This window comes from Hydra vulgaris, chromosome 13, assembly GCF_038396675.1.
Source record: "Hydra vulgaris chromosome 13, alternate assembly HydraT2T_AEP".
NCBI lineage: Eukaryota > Metazoa > Cnidaria > Hydrozoa > Anthoathecata > Hydridae > Hydra > Hydra vulgaris.
The window spans coordinates 46,252,501-46,276,528 of record NC_088932.1 but is presented as its reverse complement, the minus strand read 5'-3'; the positions used below and the strand labels follow the sequence as shown (position 1 = coordinate 46,276,528).

Below are 24,028 nucleotides of genomic sequence, written 5' to 3'. Positions count from 1 at the left end.
GTAGAAAACGAACCTATCATCGATCAAATATTGAAGCCACTGTTCGAACTGAATTCTGCGATTTGGACAAACCACCATTAATCGTCCACTGGGATGGCAAACTGATGATAGATCGTACAAATTCTGCAGCCCCTAAAGCAAATGTTGACCGGCTATCTGTAGGTGTGACAGGTCACAATGTTGACAAAATACTTGGAATAGCAAAACTATCAGCTGGAACTGGAGAAGCCCAAGCAAAAGCAGTTATTCATCTGCTTAATTTCTGGGACATAATTGGTGATGTTATTGGAATGAGTTTTGATACTACAGCCTCTAACACTGGCTCCAAAAATGGTGCATGTGTAGTTCTAGAGAAACATATAGGTAGAAATTTGTTATATTTCGCTTGCAGACACCATGTTCATGAGATCATAGTAGCAGGAGTGTTTGGATCACTATTTGGACCATCATCTGGTCCCAACATACCTCTTTTCCAGAGATTTCAGCAATATTGGCCCAAAGTTAATCAAGGAAATTTTAAACCTCTGGATGACATTCGAATGAAAATACCCCTGGTGCAAGAACTACAAAATGAAGTGATTGCATTCCTCAAAGAAAACCTGCATGTTAAAATGCCAAGGGATGACTACAAAGAAATCATGGATCTCTGTCTGTTAATACTTGGAAAACTGCCTGATCAAGAAGAGAAAAATTATCATTTCAAGATCCCTGGTGCTTATCACATGGTTCGCTGGATGGCCAAGGTTATTTATTGTTTTAAGATTTATTTATTTCGTGAAGAATTCAAGTTGACCACAAAAGAGGAAAAAAATCTCTGTGAATTTTGCTTATTTGCTAGTCTGGTTTATGTAAAATCTTGGATATCATGCACAAATGCCAGCGATGCTCCAGTTAATGACTTGTTTCTGTTTCAGCAACTTAAGCAGTTTGCAGTTGTGAATAAAACGATTTCCGAAGCAGCAGTCAAGAACTTTCAAAACCATTTGTGGTACCTTTCACCAGAATTGGTCCCACTAGTTTTGTTTTCAAACAAACTTCAAACGGAAGAGAAGCGAAAAATGATTTCCAACATGAAATTTCACGGTGAGAACTGGTCTGAAAGGTTGATCAAATTAAAGAACATTGAAAGTCTTGAGAAGAAATCTCTGGACATGCTGGTGACATCAGTTTCAGCAAGTGCGTTGCGGTCAATGAAGGTTGATATTGATTTTCTGTTCAACAACGATCCAGCTACCTGGAATGATTCCCCAGAATACCAAGAAGGAAAAAATTTAGTATATTCATTGAAAGTAGTAAATGATGCTGCCGAACGATCTGTGGCTTTAATGTCGATGTTTAATGAATCGATTACAAGGAATGAATCTGAAATGCAGAGGTTAATTCAGGTGGTTGAGGATCACAGAAAGCGAGTGCCAGATGCCAGAAAGTGTACTCTGAAGAGTTATAGTCCTCGCTAGCATTAACATTGCACGAACTATAACATTACGATAATTAAATTTTAATTGCTCATATGTTTTTTTGTTTATAATTCGTATTTTAATCAATGACAAAGAGTCAAAAATCCTAGTGTTTTATTTTGGAAAAATTCTGATATAACAAAAACCGCAGAACTTTAGTCGTATTGCAGTATTTTATTTCATTAATTTCTCTGCTAATAAACCAGTCTAAAGTGGATGTGGATTGTAATTTGTATTCAGAATTTAATATTTAGAGATAATTAAAACTGATCAAATCTGAAAAATCTAATTAACCGGGTTTTAGAAATTTGTGGAACTTTGTTACTTTTTCCATGTTTTTCACATTTTTCGAAAAACTTTATGGTCATTGAGCACCCCCTAAACATTATCTGATTGGAAAGATTTTTTGCACAGTTAATTACTATGTCAAATGGCACAAAATAAACAACTATGCAATCAAATCTGAAAAAAAAATTTTTATAAATTTTTATATATATATATATATATATATATATATATATATATATATATATATATATATATATATTTTATATATATATATATATATATATATATATATATATATATATATATATATATATATATATATATGTAAGTTAATATAGTTGTTGTCTGTGACTTTAATGTAATGTAAGCTAATATAGTTGTTGTTGGTGACTTTAATATATATATATACATATATATATATATATATATATATATATATATATATATATATATATATATATATATATATATATATATATATATAAGTGTTATATGTGTGTATGTATATATATATATATATATATATTAGTAATAGAAAATCACTTAACAAAAATTTTTTCCATTTAACACTGTGTTTCATCAACAAAGATTCATCAGAAATGGATGATCAAATTAATAAAACTTTAATTTATACCAAAAATTAAATTGCAGGAAGTTGCAAATGTCTCAACTACTGTAAATTTTCACACATTTGTGGAATTTGCTGACACTATTATAAAAAGAATTCTTTAGAAATGATTACTTATGCTATTTTTTTTAAATGTTTTTTTAAAAAGGGTAGTTAATGTTAATATTATTTGAACTCATTTATTTTTATAGTTTTTTAGGAGAAACTTATTTTCGTGCCTACATTTAGAAATTAATTCCGATCTTTTGTTTAATAAGCATTCTTGATTTGCATGTGTAATTATTTCAAATTTTTCTTGTAGGCATAGTATGCATTTTTTGGAAATATTCTTATATGCAGGCGCTGTTTTAAGGATAGACCAATTCAGTATAAAATCATCAATATTTTTTTCTTTTAATTCCCATATATATTTTGACAGCATGGTGTCTTTTGAATACTTTTTATTCTTGAAAGATTGCTTATGATTGGCAAAACGTTTTTTCCATTCACCCTCTGTTATGCCAATATATTGTTTATGAGGTACATTCTTAGAGGAAACAACACATTTATATACCACATTTTTTGATAAACAACTTTCACTCATTGGACAATTGATTTTTTGTTTACAATTACAATTTTCTGTAGTTTTTTCATTTAGGATTTCTTTTTTGTTTAACAAAACCTTATTGTGACCTTTTATAGTTCTTTCCATATTTTTTGTGCAACTGTAGCTAACTTTAATTGTATTTTGATTAAAAATTTTATGTAATTTATTAGATCGCGGGAAATGCTTATCGACCAATTTTAAAAACACTTTTCCTATGTTAGTAGAAACATTTTTGCTATATGGGGGGTTGAACCAAATTACATTTCTAGTTCTATTTTGTTTTTTTGTATTCTTTTTTTCAGGGTCAAATTTTAGTTCAAAATTTTCAAAACCACTTTTTTTCAGGGCATCTTCAAATATTCGTTTAGAGGAATTGAATACATTTTCATTTGAGGAGTTTTGGTTTAGTCTGTTATTAATTGAAATCGGGATTTGTTTTAGAACTTGGGGTGGATGGTTAGAGTTAATGTTAATATATAATAGTTCATCGTTTGGTTTTTTGAAAGGCTTATATGAATTTTCAGAGAGGTTAAATGTGACATCAAGAAAATTCACAATTTTTAAATTTATTTTTATTTCGATTTGAAAGCCAATATTTTTAAAAATTTTTATAATATCTTTTCTAATTTTGTCGTGCTGTGGACCAGATTTTCTACGCATTACTATTAAACCATTGTCGCGATAAAGGCCTAAATCTTTTATATTGATTATTTTACTTAACAAATCTAAAATATATAGTCCAACAAATTCACAAATTTCTGCTCCGTCATAACTGCCCATTGTTACATCAAAGCAGTCATGTATGTTTTTCTTTTTCCAAGTTTCCTTATTAAAATAAAGTAAGGTTTTTCTACAATGTTTTATTATACGGATTGTGTCATCAGGAATAGCTGTGTGGCTTTTTGCAAATTCAATAGTCTTATCTAAAATATTTGCGGTTATTGAGGGGTAAAAATCATTAATGTCAAATTGAACAAATGTGCAGTCATTTTTATTTTCGATTATGGAGAACCAATTTATAACATCAGTGGTATTTTTCCACTGTTGCAAATTTAATTTATTTCTAAGAATATTATTAATTTTGTCCAATTTAATTTTGCCTAGACTCTTCTACAGCTTGTGGCCCGGACAACATAACTATTATTGTCTTGCAGAAGTGTTCTCCAGAGCTGTCGTCTATACTCTCAAAACTATTCAACAAGTGCTTATCAGAGTCTTGTTTTCCAGCCTGCTGGAAAGCAGCATCTGTTATCCCTATCTTCAAAAATTCTGGAGAGCGATCTGATTGGTCTAACTACCATCCCATTAGTCTTCTTCCTATCATAAGCAAGGTTTTTGAATCTTTAATTAACAAACACTTAATTTCTCATCTTGAATCTAATAACTTTCTGACCATCAATATGGATTTCGATTTTCCTATGGTGTATTTGGCAACATCTTTAAGATAATTTGAATCCTTCCTTTCCAATTGTAGTATAAAAGTTGTTCTTGATGAACAGCACTCTTCTTCTTATTCTGTAACTTCAGGGGTTCCTCAAGGTTCTATCCTTTGCCTCATGCTCTTTTTAATTTACATTAATAATCTTCCAGATATTCTCACATCTAAGGTGGCATTGTTTACTGATGATACTACCATTTATTCTTGTCGTGATAAGAAACCAATACTCTCCTGATTGCTTGGAGGGGGCATTTGAGCTTGAAAAGGATCTCACTTCTGCTACAGCATGGGGATCACAGTGGCTGGTGAACTGCAATACAGATAAAACTCAATTATTTTCAATAATGTAGATATTCCTATATTTATGAACGGTGATGTACTCGATGAGTCATCTACTCTTCATCTTCTAGGATTAACTCTTACTTCCAATCTTTCTTGGAAACCATATATCAAATCAGTTGCAAAATTAGCATCTGCTAAGGTTGCATCTCTTTATCAAGCTCGACACTTTCTTACTTCAGATTCTATTCTCTATCTCTATAAATCTCAAATCCGGCCCTGTATGGAATATTGTTGCCATATCTGGGGCAGATCTTCCAATGATGCCCTTTCACTTTTAGACAAGGTGCAAAAACGCATTGTAAACATAGTTGGACCTGCTCTTGCAGCCAACCTCCAACCATTATCACATCGTTGTAATGTTGCTTATCTTTCTCTTTTCTACAAATTCTATAATGGGCACTGCTCTAAAGAGCTAGCGTCTCTTGTACCATCTACTAAAATTCATTCTTGTGTTACTCGTCATTCAATTAAGTCTCATCCTTTTTCTGTAACTGTTCCTAAGTGCTCCAAAAACGCTTATTTGTCTAGTTTTTTTCCTAGAACATCAGCTCTTTGGAATTCACTTCCTTCATCTTACTTTCCTGATTCATATAATTTGCAATTCTCTAAGTCGTCCGTCAATCGTTATCTTGCTCTACAATCTCCATCTTTTCTCTTTTGAAAATTCTAACCAAATCTTTAAAATTAAAAATAAAAGATAATTTAACAAAACAGCGACGCTTTTCTTTACATAACCTAAAAAAGTATTCATATCTAAAGATATATATGTTTGACAAAGGAACAGGTTTTGCTTTATTATACAAAAATGAAGCAAAAGATAAATTAGAAGAACAAATAAAAAATATTAAAATTATTGATTATGACCCAACACCCACATTTACTGCTAAATTTCAAAAAATATTAAGTAAATTAAATAAAAATAAAGTAAAATTAAGTAAAAATAAAGTAAAATCAAGTAAAAATAACATTAAGTAAAAATAAAGTAAAAATAAAATATTATGTAAGTTAAGAAAACAGAGTAAGTTAGACAATTCTACTTCTTTTAAAATGTATCCATCAGGTTGCATTCCACCTAGAATCTATGGAATGGCTAAAGCTCACAAACTGGACAAAAACTACCCAATGCGCTGTTAAAAAATACCTGTTGTTTCCACTATTAACATACCTCCTTATGGAACATCTGAGTATCTGGTTAAAATTATTCAGCCAACATTAAACAAAAGTATAACTCGACTAATTAATTCAAGAAACTTTGTCAACGATGCTAAAGAATGGAAGGTAGCCCCTAATGAAATTCAGGTTTCATTCGATGTAGTTAATTTACATCCATCCATACCAATCGATGAAGCAATTCCTGTTATTGTTAACATATTGAACGATGATCTTGACGGTTTAAAAACTATGACTAAATTAACTCTTATAAATATACACCAGTTTATTGAACTTTTATTAAGCTTATGTTATTTTTTATATGAAATATAATCCGAATTTTACCTAATTCAGGTCCAATTGGTTTATCGTTGATGGTAGTCATAGCTGAAGCATTTTTGCAAAGTATAGAAATAAGAACTCTTGATATAGCCTTTGTTAATTCATTCCAACCAATAACTTACAAAAGATATGTAGATGATAGCCATGCTCGCATCGATTCAAAAGAAAAGCAAGAATTGTTTCTTCAAACTTTAAAACAAAACCCCTCCATAAAATATACTGTTGAACTTGAAAATAAAAGAAAACTACTTAATTTTTTAGATATTTGTATTACAAATACAATAAATGGATTTTATGAGTTTCTAGCTCACTGTGAGGATGCAATAACAAATGTTCAAACAAAACCAAACTCCAACATCAACCCAAGCATAACCAATGGCGTCTTTAAAGGATTTTTATGTAGAGCAAAATAAATTTGCTTGGAAAAATATCTCTCACAAGAAATTGATTTCCTCATAAATACATTTTTTGAAAACGGCTATAACAGAAGTAATCTTGTTAAAACAACCAAAAACTATTTAAACCACGTTTCAAAAAATACTACATCTAAACAATTAGATAAGCAGTTAGTTAAACTACCTTAGATACCTATTATTGGTCCAAAACTCAAAAAGTGCAGAACACCAAAAAGCCTGTAAAAATCAAAAATGGTTAAGTTCAGGAGCCATGGAACATTCTAGAACATGCCGTGGTAACTTTGGTTGGCTAAATCCTAAGAGCTTTGCAGTTGTTCCAAAATACAGAATAAGAAAAATTAGAGAATTGCTGGAGATTAACAAAGCAAAAGTTCTATATGAGATTGGTATGGGCAAGGTGTTCTAAATCGAGATGACAGGGATAAGGTTAAAACAAAAACTTGGGGACCCATTTTGACAAAAATTTAACTGACGTCATTATTATATTATTTAATTGGTTTTTATATTTTTTAAATGGTATATATATATATAAATTAGTAAAAACACTTATCTAGTTTTTATTTTTTTATTTTATTAGTTTTATTGACAGCTTGTTTCTCCATCAGTAGGTTCATCAGGAAGCCAGTTAGGTTTCTCCATTAGTAGGTTCAACCTACTAATGGAGAAACAAGCTGTTGAAGAATAAAAACAAGATAAGTGTTTTTATTAATTTAATTTGCTATTGCTTTGTTCTTTAAGCACATTGACCACTCTACTTGTAGAATACACTAACATTATATATATATATATATATATATATATATATATATATATATATATATATATATATATATATATATATATATATATATATATATATATATATACTATATATATATATACTATATATATATATATGCATATATATGCATATATATATATATATGCATATATATATATATATATATATATATATATATATATATATATATATATGTATATATACTATATATATATATATAATATATATATATGCATATATATATATATATATATATATATGTATATATATATATATATATATATATATATATATATATATATATATATATATATATATATATATATATATATATATATATATATATATATATATATATATATATATATATATATACTAGGGTGTACCAAAGAAAAAAAACATGCATTTTTTCCATTCTCTATAGTCCACCCAGACTAAAAATATTAAAAACATATTTTTTATTTGTGTAAAAGGGATTTATATGTAAAACTTCATTTTTTTAAAAAAAGTGTATTTTTAAGGAAAAAAATAATGAATTGTAGGAACTCTTTTAATAATATACACTCCCAGTTAAAAAATTTAAACATTTAATGCTGCTTCTTTTTCAAGTTCTTTTTTAAGATTCTTAATAGTGACCAGCATAAGGTTTTGTTTCATGCTGTATGACCTGTAGCCTCCAGCAAATTCAAATAATCATTTACACATTCAATCAACATTCGAATTTTCAAAGGTTCAAAAAAACCTTTTATATTAAATGTCTGACTGGCATCGCTTTTCCTCATCTTCAGCTAGAATCTCAACTACCTTATACCGGATCCATCTCTGGGAACCTACAAGTTCGGTAAGCTCCTTTGACCTGCTAATAACGGTTTTCCCATATACCACCATTTTCTGTACCTCAACTTAAATATCAAGTAAGGATCAGCATAACTAACGTTTTTGTTAAATAAAAAACATAGTGCTGCATGGTGACATGAAAAGCCTGTCTTTGTTTAAGGTAGTGTTTCCTTATTTTAAACAATGATTTAAAGGCTGCTTGTCCTTTTTAGCCAACTTGTCCACCATGCCATATAGGATTTTAAGAACCAGGGCCCATCGCATATAGAAATAAAGAATGCCTCCAACTTTACTATTTTCTTGTTTTCTTCATTATATTGGCTACCATCTCAATCATTCTCAGGTTCAGCAAGTATTGAGCATCATGCCTTTAGAACTAATTATTAATAAGTAATTACAAATTAATAATATGTAAATATAAGAAAACTTAAAAATGAATTTTTCTTTTGAAACAAAAATTATTGATTTTTTTCAGCATTTTTCAGTTTATTGAAAATGAAATCTTGGTATAACTACTCGTAAATAGAAGACAACTAGTATACAGAGCTTTTTATAATCTCCTTCTTAAACGTCTCTGTTGACCTCTTACCAAACACTATTGCCTTTCCGTTCAATGTTGTACATAGATGATCCAATCTGTCGCTCTTTATAATCAAACCTAATGATCTCTTCAAGTTTATTTATTACCTAGATATAAGTTGTTTTTTATTTATGTTGGTGCTTAATTATTTATTTGTTTTTTGATTTATTTATTTACAACTAAAAATTACATTATTTGTTAACTAACAGGGGCTCCAGAAATAAGAAGTTCTCTGTAACCAGCCTTGTTTCACACATCTGTTACAAAAGAAGCACATCTGTGATACATGATCTGCTTTTGGAAATAAGATCTTTGGCTGGAAACATTTAAGAACAAGCTACACAAGGCTTAGTAGATTTAAGCTTTAAAAACCTAGGTGATTTTATAAACTGTTTATATCTAAGCATTTTCGATGCTAGGGAACTGGTTTGTGGGCAGCTGGTTACTTAAGAAGAAACAGTAGCTTTCTAGGATTAGTCTGTATCTTTTTTATTTGTGTCTTTCTTGTGAAGACTACTCAAATTAGAAAAAATTATGAGTTATTAAATTACATAACATACATTAGTTCATTGTATTATTTACTAAATCTTATTTTAATTATTAGCTATATGTAAATCACATGTAGCATCAAAACAAATATGTACGTTTATGTACAGTGCATTTCATAATTCACAATCACTTTCAGGAATACATGTAATATATAATTGTTGAGTACAGTACAATGTTATACATCAAATGGATCAATTTGCAATCACTCTTTTCAATACACAGATGGAGTCTGTGGAGAGTGCAGTTATTAATGGAATGCAACACAGATACAGGCACGTCAGCAAATGCTTATTGAATCACTGTTTTTAATTCTTCTTTGGTTTTTACCTTCTCCCTCACGGTTTTCGGTTTCAACATCCCCAACAGAGCATTGTCGCAGGAGGAAAGATCTGGGAGGAAAGGCCAGGAGGTCGGTCCAAATTTATCTACCCAGCGATCTACAAAATTTTGATTCAAAAATTTCCTCGTTTTTAGGACAGTGTGAGCAGGTGCTCCATCCTGCTGTAAATGTGAAGAAAGCAAAATGCGTTTTTTATTTAGAGCTGGCAAAAACTGTGGCTGCAAAAGCTGAATATAAGAATCAGCTGTTATGGAACCCTCCATGAGAAAGAGCCTGATCATGTACTTTGCAGACATTGCTACCCATGCCATAACTGTTGGTGGATGCTGGACAATTTGTTCATAAAAATGTGGGTTTGTCTTCCTTTACATGCAGGTTTGTGACCCTTTACCTTCTGCATAAAAAGCACACTCATCACTGAAAAAAATATTGTCCCATCGTCTGGCATTATCATACTTATTCAATATATCTGACAAGAAGTTATTTGTGTTTCATAATCAGCTTCACTTAAGAATTGCACTTTGACTGGATTCCAACTTCTGTAGCCCAGATCTCTCAGTGTTTGCCACAAAGTTGTTCAGGACATGTCGAGCTCCTCTGATCTTTGACTGGAAAATAAAATAATGAAAGTAATAGTTTAATAAAGAATATTGTATTGATTCAATAAATAAAACTAAAAGGAGACCTACCTTAATGATGCCTTGGGATTTTCTTGAACTGATTGCTGCACTGTGTTGTATTTGTCACCACATTTATTTGGACAACCAGGATGATGTTTGTTAAGAATGGATCCAGTTTGGAATAATTTTTCTGACCACAATTTAATATATTCTGCACGAGGTGGTTCACAGTCTAACCATTCACATAATTTGGCCTTCACTACTCTTATGGGTGAAACAGACTTGTCACTCTCATAATACCATACAGAGGCCATCTCGAAATAATTGAATAAAAAAAAAATCAATCAATAAATTAATTAAAAAATGTATATTGTAAATAAATAAATTAAAAAAAAAGTATTGCCCAAATTTAGACATAAATGCAGCAATTTATGAATATGAATTTATGAACATAGATTCCTGAAAGTAACTGTGAATTATGAAATGCACTGTAAATCTCAAAAACGTATAATATGATCAAACACCATGTAATTAAATTTACCTTTTTTTTTACCACAGCTAACTTTTTTTTAATTGACCAAAGACGATTAGCATGTTTAATTTTTTTTTTAAATAAAGTGGATGAAGATATAAAAAAAAAAAATAAGTATATGAAAATATAAAAAAAACAAATATATGATAAGTATATTGTTTAGTTTTACTCTAAATAACGCATGTTTTTGAACACAAATTTACCGCAATTCTTGAAGGTACTTGTTTAATGCATAAAAATCATTTAATTACATTATTGTGCTGCAAAATAATTATCTATGTATAAGAACAGAAGAAAATTTTTCTCTTGCTTACAAGGCATACAAGAACCCACATGGTTTTGTAAGCTAAGACCTTTTTTTTTGAGCCTCCTAAATTTTTTTTGGAGAAGCATACCCAAGCCTGTTTAATAATGCTGTTAAAAAATAAGTATGTATCACACTAACAATAATATTATTATACAACTTAGGAATTATCAATAGGTTTATTAAAAATTATGATATAAAATTAGAAAAACTTTCCATACAAATTTATCAAATATTGACATTATGGGCATTTATTTTCAAAAATTGAGTTTTTTCAAATTTTATAGTCTATAAAATAGACCATAAAGTTTATTCACTTTTTGACATGGACTTCTTTTTTTGTTTATTTTTAGCCTTTTTTTGATTATTTTTAGCCTTTATTTTATATCTACTTTATTTTAAATTTTAGGAGATCATAAGTTATACTTGCAGAGATTTTGTAAAAAATGTATCGTTTTTTAAAGTTGGTTCACCTGAGTTCATATCTGCTGTCCTTCGTAAATTATCATTTGACGTGTACTTAAGCGGAGATGTTATTTACAGTGAAGGTACTGCTGCAACCGAAATGTTTTTTATACGAAAGGGAAGTGTTGAAATTACTATAACTGGTAAATTTATAGAAAATCTTAATGCTGGAGATCATTTTGGAGGTAAAAATTTAGATCAGACTATTTTTAATTTTTTTGTTTGAAGAAAAAAAAAGGTTATTTGAAAAATGGTGACAGTGATGAGGCCACTAATTTTAATTAGAGTTGTATTAGAAGTCAGAAAAAAATCAAAATTGTTTGAAAATAAAAATACTACAAGCTATTGTATCTATAATGCTAATAATTGGACAAAATTTCATTGGCATAATAAGCTCTTAATTATTAAAAACATTTCAAGTCGGATTTTTCAATAAATAGTTTTTTTAGAATTTAAGTTCTACTTAGCTAAAAAGTTTTCATAATAAATGTTTGGAGTTATTAACTGCCTTTTTTTTTCTTTTTCTTTTTTTTTTTTTTTGATGTCTTTATTAGTTTAGATTTATTTTAGTTAATTTTCAAATGTAGTATAAACAATATTTTTATTGAGAAAAAACTAAAATCTAGTTTAATAGGTAACAAAACTAAACAGTACTAGAAGTAGAAAGAAGACATAAAGGAGAGAGAAGAATTTGTTCCCTAAGTCAAATGAAAATGGATTTAAATATATAAAATGCATTATTCTTCTTTTTTTTACAAAATTAAGGTGCTAATGAATCATTAGACTTCAATACAACAATAAAAATAGTTAATAAATCAATTTTGAAAAAGTCCAAATTAAGTTAGTTGAATCAAAGCTAAAAAAAAAATAGTTGTGAAGTTACAGCTAAAAAGAAATGAAATGTAACTTTTTAAACATTTAGTCAAATGCATCACAAGTGCATTTAAAAAAATCCTTAAGTGACTTGTTGCATTATTATTACAATATACACAAAAGTATACACTGCTGAATAACTAATGGAAGTTTTTTGATGACACAAAATAAAGCACTGGTAGTATTGAAGAAGTACTGGTAATATTAAAAAAGCACTGATATATTAAAGAAGTACTGGTAGTATTGAAGAAGCACTGGTAATATTTAAAAAATCTGATAATGTTAAAAAAGCATTGGTCATATTGAAAAACCACTGCTAATATTAAAGAAGCACTGGTAGTATTAAAGGTCAACCGTAACACTCAGCTACAGTTCAAATTTAAAAAACATTTTAAAAAAATTATCTCTAAACATTTTTTCACAAATTCAATCAAAAAAACTTATTTAAATTATTATGATTTTGAAATTAAATTTATGTCATTGAATTTTTAAAATTTTAGTAACAAACCAGAGTTAAGCAGAGTTAACAGAATTAAACATATAACATTTAGCAAGAGTTAAACATTATATTTCAAGATGTAATACCATGTAAGTGAAAAAAAATTATTTTGAAATGTATACATCAAAATTTACAGAAAAAGCATGAAATATTTTAATAGTAATATTGCATATAGGCTCATAATTTTTAAAGAGAATATAAATGTAGATGCAATATCATGTAAATCAGTTATCAGTATTTTGTCAGAAATACATCTCCACATTGAAAAAAAAATAAATGTTTTTGACTTACGAGGTATAATGTCTTAGCTGACAATTTAGCAGAGTATATGGAGATAAACATAACATTTAGCAGCTGGAGTTAAGCATATAACATTTAGCAGCTTGCAGTATTAAATTATTATACTTTATACAAAGTAAATATTTTGTGATTATTATAGGGTCATTCCATGCCAACTGGACCAAGGTCCAACATGGACCCCCTCAAATTTTGATAAAACTTAGTGGGTTTGGTAATACCAATGAGAAAAGAAATTCCTGAAAATTTCAGCATAAAATCTTTTGTGGTTCATGAGATATGTTCGTTTGAAATTTCTGATTTTTCCAAAAATAAAAACTTCAGTAGCAAAATCATGATTTGTTCATACTTTGAAGCTCTATATTTTAATAACAAAATTTCAGAAAACCTTCTAGTTTTTTTTATTGTATACAACTTTACACTTACTTTAATAAAACTTTGACATAGAATTCTTGAATGTCACATTTTTTCCATAATGGTTACCTAAAAAAACGAAAAAATTGTTTGCAAGTATAAAAAGTTTGTTTTTGATGAGTCAATATACAAAACCTGCAGTTTAAGAAGTGAAAAGAAATATTTTTTTAGTTTCTATATATAGTAGGCTTCTAAATTTTTAGAAATTTACTGATAAGATACAATTCAGTAAAAAATTATAGACCTCTAAAAATGGCTGTGGCTAAAACTTAGGAAAATGTGCCTCCACTTCAATCTACCGGTAACCTAAGATCAACACTGGTTTTAATAAGATTTTTTTTTTCTTCTAATTTAGAAGACTTTATTACAGTGATTTCAGAAAAAAAAATAGTGGGTGCTCATGGGGAAGTTACAAAATCAGAACAATGAAAATTGCCCAAAATGTATTAAAAACAATAAAAATAAAGTTATTGTTGTACTTAAGTTTGTATTGTATATTGTAATACAAAGTATGTATGAATTTAAAAGTATTTCATAATCAGTACTAGAAATAAGTCTTTACTAAAGCCTGAATAAAACTCAATTTTTAAATAGCCCTAGCTCTTTCCTGCCCCTTCCCCTCCTCCCCCATCTATTTACTTTTTAACATTCACATTTTTTCCCAGAACTTTGAAAAAAATTGTAATCGAACACTTCTCCCCACATGGCGCGTTTGGTTTTATGTCTGATGTATGAAGTGCCGTTATACCCAAACACACCACTAAACATACACATATAAAAACTGAAATTTAGTTTTTAATGTTTTTATATAAAACTTATTAGTTAGTATAGTTAGCTCATTAGGTAAAACTGAAATGAAAGACTTTTAGTCTAATTTACTTGATATTTAATATCATGAATATAAATTTTATAATATTTTTTCAATACATTAACGATTCCACCTTCCTCATTAATTTGATTTATTTGATTATCATTTTCAAATTTAGATTATAACTTATACCAAGTTTAAGATTTATTTGACTTGTCAACATAGTGCACAAGTTGATAAATAATATTATTATGTAATAAACAATCAATATAAACAATAAATCTTTTAAATGATTTACGCCAAAAAACTTAGACCAAATTGCTTTATTCCTATTAGAGGTGCTTCAGGTCTCCATTAAGTATGTGTTTTGAGTACCACCAAAATGCAAAACTTTTAGCATTACAAATACCAGATATTTCAGACTATAAAGACCTCTTTACATTAGTTGTTTGTGACTAAACAAATCAAGACTGCATGCTGCACATTTGCCCAGATACCAACACACTAAAGGAGTATTTTATTGCTTTGTTTGATGGACATGGCATGGAAGATATTACCTTTAATCAGTGGCAAAAAGCCAACAAAAAATATGATATAGTTCCAGTCACTTTTCCTATGTATGATTTTATTGAAATAGCTTGTCAACAAATACACCAATTAAGAGACCACCATTATATAGCCAAAAATCAATTACCAAGTAATCATATTTAATCATTACCAAGTAATCATATTTTACATAAAATGTAAAAGTGTTTGTAACATTTCAGATCATTTGCAACACAATACAATCTCAGTTCATTGTTTCATTTATGAAGTAATAAAATAAAAGAGTTGTTGCCTTTAACCATTGCATTTATTTTAGTGATGGTGCATGTTCACAATACAAAAAATTATAAAAACATATCTAACTTATGTCACCATGGACTAGATCATAAAGTATCTGCAGATTGGCATTTTTTGCTACATCACATGGAAAGAGTGCTTGCCATGGTGTTGGGGGCTCTATTTAATCAAAATTCAAACTAGTCTAACTAAGTATATGCGGTAGTGGTGTAGTGGTAGAGTGCTCGCTTCATAAGCGAGAGGTTCCGAGTTCGATTCCCACCACGTCCCTGGTAGTACCGCGCTCAACTTGTTTCTCCGCGCAGCGGCCTTGTTCGTCAAGGTTCGTGTTTCGGAGTTATAGAGTTGAGAGAGGGTGATAACCACAAGTAGCCTCCTCATCTGTAGTGGTCTTCTTGGCTTTGGGGAGGTGAATTATTTAAAAAAAAAGTCTGTGAAACTTATTTTAAATTTACAACATGTAGGTATAGCTACAATATGTTAGTGTTTTTGTAAATTTAAAGTTTATAACATTTATCTAAAACTTGAGGGGGTCCATTTTGGACCTTGGTCCAGTTGGCATGGAATGACCCTATATGAATTTCTTCAAAATGTATTAATTTGTAGTTAAAGCGTAGCGATTGGTAGTTTAACATTTGAATTTAGTCAGTGTGACCAGGATAATTAGTCTTATAAGATTTTATTTTAAATAATCCTGAGCTAAGGTAATTAAATATAAAAAAAGAAATTATAAATGTTTTAAGCATGCATAATGTTTATTTTGAAACTGTCGACAGGTTGGGTACTCTTAAACAAATCATTGTTAGGGAAAGGGAAGTTATAATCAGGAAAAAGTAAATCATATAAATCACATAAAGTAGTGTTAACATAACAATAACTTAATTGAACTTCATAGAAAATTTAAACTAGTCTAACTAAGTCTGTTAAACTAAAATTATTTTAAAGCTACAATATGTAGGTATAGCTACAATGTTAGTGTTTTTGTAAATTTAAAGTTTATAGCATTTAAAGTAAATATAAATAGTAAAAGTAACAATATTTAAAATATTTATTAAATTAAATTTTTTGTTTTTTTATTTTAATTTCCTTTAAAGTTTTAAATAAAAAAAGATACTAAAAACAATAATAGCCAAAAATTATTGATCAATCATTGCAACAAGTTGCGAGCTTTGTTTGAATAAAAAATTAGGTAAACACTATGTAAGTGGGTGAATAAAAAGATGAACACCTGTGTTATTACTTTGTTTGAATAAAAAGTTAGGTAAACACTAAGTAAGTGGGTGAATAAAAAAATGAACACCTGTGTTATTACTTTGTTTGAAGAAAAATGTTCTACTAGCTTGTTTAAACCTAAGTTTTCAAAAAAACTTTTTTACATTTCAAGAAATAATGAACAAAATAATGGAGTTATCCATTGCAAATTAGTTACATGGAGATGTTAGTAAACTTTTGGGCCAACTAAAGTAATTATGAAATGTACTAAGTTTTCAAAACCAACTAAATTGGAAACCTTATTACTTGCACAATTTATTAAATTAGTATTGGAATCATCAGTCTACAACTTCTTGACAGAAATGGAGTGATCAGAAAAAGTAGGAGAGTTTGTTCATAGAATATATAAAAGGTATTGAGGAAAGTATAACTTGAAAATAGGATAAGGCCTATAATCTGAAACAAACTTCCAAAAATTAGCTGTAGAAATTTCTTTGGCAAGTCATTTTAAGTTATTTAAAGGAAATATAAGAGACTTTTTGATGTTTAAAATGAGGTTAAATGTTTTGATTATTTGTTCTAAATTTTTATTTTACTATAGTTACAATGTCTTGATCCATTTCAAATTTGTCTTTGTTAAAGTATTTCTTTTTATATAAAAAAGGCATCTTTTTTATATAAAAACATTTTTTGTATAAGACATTTATAATTCTCTTTTTGCATTAAATTTATTTTATTTTTAGATTAATGCTTTAGTAGTAGAAACTAATTTATTAAATTAAACATGATAATTGTACAAATAGAAATGAAAACACTATAGAGTATTATTAATTACATGCATTCATTGTGGAATATAAAAGTATGCTAAAATATTAAAAAGTTTTATTTGTTTTACCATTCTTTAGTTTACAATATTTTTCAAAATAAAAATATCTTTTTTTGCAAGAATGGAAGGTAATATTCAGGGTTAAACAAAAAATTTCCTTTTACAAAGTCTAGCATTCTTTGATTGATTGGTGTATATATAACATTACATTATTTCCTACTTAGAATTATTAATCTCATGAGATTTTGTTTGTGTCTCATGAGAAGTGGGATGCAACTCTTTCTGTTATCTCCAAATGAAGGTACAGCTGTTAAACTCATTTCAATGGTTTGAGTTTGGCTTGTAGAAAGTTTCCATCAACTATATAGTAGTTTCCAGAAAGATGGAATTTATTAACAGTTGTAAAATATCAAAGGGGGGGAGGGGAGGGTCCAACAAATGTATGTATGCAAACACAAAAATTTGAGATGGGAGTTCATGTTCACTTGCCCATTTATAAAAGGTGAATGCTGCTCACATTCATGACTTGTTAAGGTTATGAAGGTTGAACAGCCCAAAAAAAAAAGTGATCACGTTCGTGTGCATGAATGAAATTGGAAGGGGGGGGGGGAAGGTTAGACTACCAAGCATATGAAACTTATATTGGAGGGGGGAGGAGGGGAAAGGTAAGATCACCATGGAGGAGGGGGGTAAGTCCTCCAAGCATACATACATACGGGAGTATAAAAATGTGTGAGTTGCAACAGGGGAGGAGGGGGTGTCTAAATCTGTAGATTTGGACCCTCCCACCCCCATCACCCTGTACATAATATATTGATGGCCTCTAAAAAGCTCCTTGTTGTGACTTTAGTTTGATTAACAAGTAGACCACTGCACAACTTATTGCTTAGGGTTTTAAGTATTATGTTTGATTTAAATTCTCTCTAATAACTTAATTCATGATTATAGTACAATATTAAACACAAATTATAACCACCAAATAGTTTTAATCTATCTTTTACAAATATTTGTGGCATTAAGAAAAAATGTACGCTTTTAATGAGATTAGTTTACATTGGACTTCGTTGGATCTCGTGTTGGTGCTTATTATCTTCTGATTTCCAAAGACTCCAAAAATCTTGGACTAAATATAGAAGAGTGGAGGCCTTTGAGAATAACTTTAATACTGCAGTTAGAAAAAAATGATTTAAAAATCTCAAACCTTTATATAAAGGAATTAATAATAGAGTGAAGCCATTGTAGTATAGTTTGAGAGGTCAAAGTGTTATCTAAGATTTTTAAAGTCTTTTCAGTAAATAATGGGGGGGGGGGAACAATATTTTGAAGAATAATTTGGATAAGACTAAAACTAGTTAAAAAGACTATTCTCACCTGGTTAATACAAGGGAGAGGGGGAGTAAATGTTGGGGGGGGGGGGGTCTAATAAGGATAAGGTCTTATCCTTATTAGACCTCCTGAAAATTAATAAATGTTCCCTTTTATGTTTAAGCACATAAGAGTAGATATTATTTTTTTCAATAATTACTTCTAATAAATATTTATAATTATTTTCAACATGTTGTACAATACACTTTTTATTTTTTAGAAATCAGCTTGCTTACCAATACACGCCGCTTAGTAACTGCTGTAGCCATTACAACCTGTGAGATGTTCACTTTGGATGCATGTGATTTACGGAATATTTTAGAGGAGTACTCTGATATGAAGCATATAATAGAGCATGCAGCTATACAAAGGATTATTCACATAGTGAAGGAGGTAAAGTACTTTACCTAGGGATGATTATATCCACTTTTTATAAACAATTTAATCCTCGTTTGCTAGGGATGATTTCCAGTATTTTTCTGTCATAATCCAGAGGCATAGCTAAAATATTTTATTCTTATTTAATATATGCTTATTATTTTAAACATTTATAAATATTATTAGAAGTTTTCTTGCCATTAACATCGTTGCGTTAACCATTTTTAAGTGTTTAACAAAGATATTTTTAAAAAGTAAAAAGTAAAAAATATTTATATTTTATTTACCCATGTTATTGGCAAATATTTTTTACTTTTTACTTTTTTAAATTTTGCCCTCCAACAACTTGACTTTAATGACTTGCCTATGAGCTACCCTCTATTTTAATGCCTCTATACCACTCATGCTTTTTTTTTTTTCAATTTTTTTCATTTTTACATTAAATCATAATTTGTAAAGCCTGAAAGAAGCAAAAAAAAATTGAGTGGTAAAATATCGAGAGATGCTGGTTTATTAGTTGAAACATCGAGAGATGCTGGTTTATAAGTTGAAATATCGAGAGATGCTGGTTTATTAGCTAAAGAATAAATAGAAAGATATCCTAATAGTCCTAATCTAGAAAACACATGTCATGTTTGAATGTACAAAAATGTCAGGAAACTTATAGTGTCATGTTTAAATAAGAAAATAACATAGAAACCCATCCAAAACACACAAGTGTGGGAATAATAAATGTTTAATTTAAAATATAAAAAGAAAAATGTTTCCTAAAATAAACTTTTAGAAATCTTAACTGTGCATAAAGATGAGTTTTACATACTCTGAAAAAATATCTTTAATTTTATTGAAGGCTTATGTCTGGCTGAAAGTTTTGGTACAACTGAAAAATATGGTAAAATGGTTGCTTGGAAAATGGGACGATGTGATAGGAGTATTGCTTTATTTTAATAAGTATGGATTTTTTTAAAAAAAATTATTTCCAAACAGGTTGCATGCATGCATGATGCAAGCTAGTTAATTTAAATTTAAGAGTTACAAGATGGAAAAAAAAAGAGATGACGATACAAGAGCAGTTAACTTAAAAAATCACAAATTGTATGAATTAGTAGAAGTCCTATATATGATAGATCTTTTATAGCAGTAATCATATCAGAATAAGAGTAATTAAAGATAAGCAACCTTACAATAATGAGATAGGTTCAAGAGGGTGCTAGGTATAACAACATTTACAATTTGCGTTTGCACCTGATCTGAAAGCGAAAGAGTTTAATTAAAGGAGTCAAATTAGACATTGCAACAGGAAACTTGCTATCGCAAGTTTCTTAAATTGCGTTAACTTTTTTTTTTTATCTTGTGACTTTTTATTTACAATTTTAAATGGATAAGAATTAAAAATTGAAAAATTCATCTGATAAATTGAAATATTTACTTGATCAATTAAAAGTAACGTTTTTAATTCACTAGTCGTCAATACAGTTGATTTTTAGGTGGAAATGGTTTTTTAACCAATATTTAAGGTGGAAATGGTTTTTTAGTGTTGTTGTTATTGTTTATATGGTCCTTCAAATCCTGCAAAAAAGTAAAGAGTTTTTGATCTATTATATAGGAAGTGTTAAATCATGGGGCAATTGTTTTTATAGAGCAAAACAAACGTGCAAAATCTTTAAATTTAGACGTGGTAAAAACAGATTTTTTTTAAACTAGGTTATTTAGTACTTGATTTGAACTTTTGTTCTAAATCTTTGTTTTCTAAATGTTTTAAAATCTTTTTTATGGAATACAAATGTTTTTTAGGATACGGATACACCGCATATTTGTTTACCTGTTTTTTAAGGTATGAATACAACGCATATTTGTTTACCTGTTTTTTAGCCTATGGTTATGCAAACACCACATGTGTTTATTTTTTAATTCATAAGAGTTAAGTGTTTTTTTTTTTAGAAACAAATACATTTTTGCAGTGAAAGGGATTTGAAGAGGCTCTGAAAAATATTTTTCGAAATAGGGAATGTTTTTCCGCAGTGTTAGGGAGTTTGTTTCCACAGTTTATCCCACTTCATCTCAAAACTTTCTGTAACAATTGTAGTTAAACTTATATATGTGAAATTTTAATTGCGATGATTATTTTTAGATTTTATAACACACCAACATAGAGGTGTTTTGGAGATGGGTGTGATTATGTTGTTTGTTGAGTCGGAGTTTTAATTGTCATTTTATATTCACTATGGTTTTCTTAGGATTCAAGAGTCTTTTTCGTTTAAAAAAGTGTGAGCATTCTTTTCTAGTACACAATTTTAAGACTGAAAAAACAGTTTTCCACTCCGATTACACTTCGTTTGTAACAAATAAATATTTTTGATACAAAGGTGTCAAGTTTTTTTTTAACGTTTTATAAAATATTTTAACGTTCTATAATTCACTGAGATCGATACCAAAGCTGAGAATATAACGTTGGATATTGGGAATACTTATTACCTGCACAACGATCAAAATTTTTGTTAATGGAAATCTTTGTAAAAAAAGAATAACTCACCAAATGACAAGTGTGAAGACTAGCGTTCCTGGTAAATCTCAGCTTCTGAGAAGTAAAAAACATCGTCACTCGTAAATTTTGTTTGATTGCATTCAAAGGCATAAAAAAATATATACTTATAAAAATCCTACATGTTTTTTATAGGTTTGGAGAAACATTTATAATACTTAAGAGGTCCTTTAGTTCAAAAAAGGTTTATATTTTTCAAATTAAAAAATGGATGGAGGGGGAATAGGATAATGATTGGAGAAGTTTTATCCACGAAATTTTAATTCGTCCGAAGTAAAAATTAAAATTTATGAAATGTGCTCTTAATGACAACAACATTTACGATTTTTCTTTTTATTAATTTTTATTAAACTTCATACTAATGGTTAATTTTTTTGTTATTTAGAGTCATTTACCTACATACGACGAGTTAAACAATGATGAAGAGTTTCTAAATCAATGTGAGAAAAATAAATTACTTCCATTAAATACTATTGATGTCAATAATTCTGGTTTTCAAAAAAAGCCTAATCGTCTACTTTTTGATGCTTTAATAGCGTTAGGAGGAAGTGTTGAAAAAAGCAAAGAAATGGAAGAACCGTGTTTTATCAATATAAACGATAATCTAAAGAACGCCATTATGAATCATAGAAAAAAGTATAAAGACTGTATTTTGTGCATTGAAAAGAACGAATTTTGATAGTCATCGTTTTTATTATTAACACTTAATAAAAACGTGTCCCGTGACAAATGCCCCCACCCCATTTTTTTATTACCCCAGAATATATGTAACGGGGCAAACTTTCTCATCGGAAAGCTTATTCAAAAATACACTTCCCGGGGCATACGATATTTCTTCCCTGCCCAAAATAAATATTGCTTAGTAAATTTTTTTCCTAGACTGTTGTTTTTTAATAAAGAATTTGTAATTATTGTTACGAAATTTTATTTATTTCATTATATAATATTAAAACATAACGGTGTCTGAAGTTTTAAATTTGCATGAAAACTGAGAGATGGTTTATTCTTCAAATTTAAAAAAGGAGGATAGGATCATCATTGAAAAAGTTTTTTCCACGAAATTTTAGTTTAATTTTTTATAATGCCAAACGCATTAATTAAATCAAAAAAACAACCTCCTTAAAGTTATAAATCATTAAACACTAGTATAATATTGATTTTGTTGTTAAAAAATTGACTGTTTATAGCTGCTTAAATGATTACATTTATTGATTCAATTTAACGTCAATTTAACACGTTCACGTTTCTTGTTATTGCGTCTTTCGATGTAAAAACTGTAAGTTGGACTTTGTACCAACTTTTTTGAAGTTGTTACTTTTTAAAAATATTTACTCCATAAACATTTAGATTGCATCGAAACCATAAATAAATCCTTCAATATTATAGCTGAATTTTAAGTTTAGGTCTTTTCATAATTCAACAAAGAGAAGACGAGTTTGATTCAATTTTGTTTTGAAGTTGAATTACTCGGTCACAAAAGTCAAATGAAAATTCTAATTTTGCATTTATTTATTAATTAACTTGCCGATTTTTCAGCGCTTTTACCATCACAGGAGGTGTCTGGGATCTCACGCGTGCTAAAAACCATTGTGCAGTTTAAAATTATATTAATATAAATAACATTGCTTGGGTGCAAGCAAGTTTTTGAAAAAATCCAAAGTTTTTCCTAATATAATTTTTCCTGCAGATTAAATTTTTAATACAATAAACCGTTTCTAATAGAAAAATATTAGTTTTTTATATAAAATGATTCACTTTTTCGAGAAATATGGCTAAGAAATCTCACTTTTGATTCACAGTACATTAGAAGATGCTCTATTCAATTTTAAAATTTTGAGACTTTGTAAACAGTTAGTCAATTTTCTTTTTGAACGAAAATAATGTTTTGATTTGTTTTTCTTAATTCTATGCTATTATACATTGTATTATTTAGTTTAAGTCAAATTTGTTTAATGTAATTTCGTATTATAAAAATACATTATGTAATTTTGGATTATAAAAATTTTGGAGTTAAATTATATTTATTGAAAAAAATTAAATTGATTTTCAAGTAAATTTCATTTAAATTGATTTCCAAGTAAACATAAGTCATAAATTCACTATTTAGGTTTGATTTTGGGATAACCCAAAAATATTGACTTTATTTGAGAAACCTTTAGGTAAAAAAACAAGTAAAAAATAAAACCCTTTAGGTGGCACATTTAAGAAAAAAGATTTTAAAGGGGGCAGATCTATGATGTTTTAATGGTTAAATGGTACACTGGTATAGCATATGGTAAAATTTCAAAAAAAAAATTTTTATTTCAGATTTTGTAGG

The 24,028-nt window shown here is 28.7% G+C and overlaps 1 protein-coding gene across 2 annotated transcripts in view; it reads left to right on the top strand.

The window, feature by feature from the left end:
• The window catches only part of LOC100208250 (potassium/sodium hyperpolarization-activated cyclic nucleotide-gated channel 1), a 71,730-nt gene extending 49,334 nt beyond the window's left edge, over positions 1–22,396 (top strand). The window contains exons 8-11 of one of the 2 annotated variants that reach the window (XM_065816252.1): positions 11,599–11,839; positions 19,012–19,184; positions 20,964–21,003; positions 22,097–22,146. In XM_065816252.1, coding sequence (XP_065672324.1) covers positions 11,599–11,839; positions 19,012–19,184; positions 20,964–21,002 — 453 coding nt within the window. In that variant the 3' untranslated portion in view covers position 21,003; positions 22,097–22,146. Of the gene's footprint in view, positions 1–11,598; positions 11,840–19,011; positions 19,185–20,963; positions 21,004–22,096 lie in introns of both variants that reach the window. The other variant, XM_065816251.1, reaches the window with a different exon arrangement.
• Positions 22,397–24,028: the final 1,632 nt, after the last annotated feature.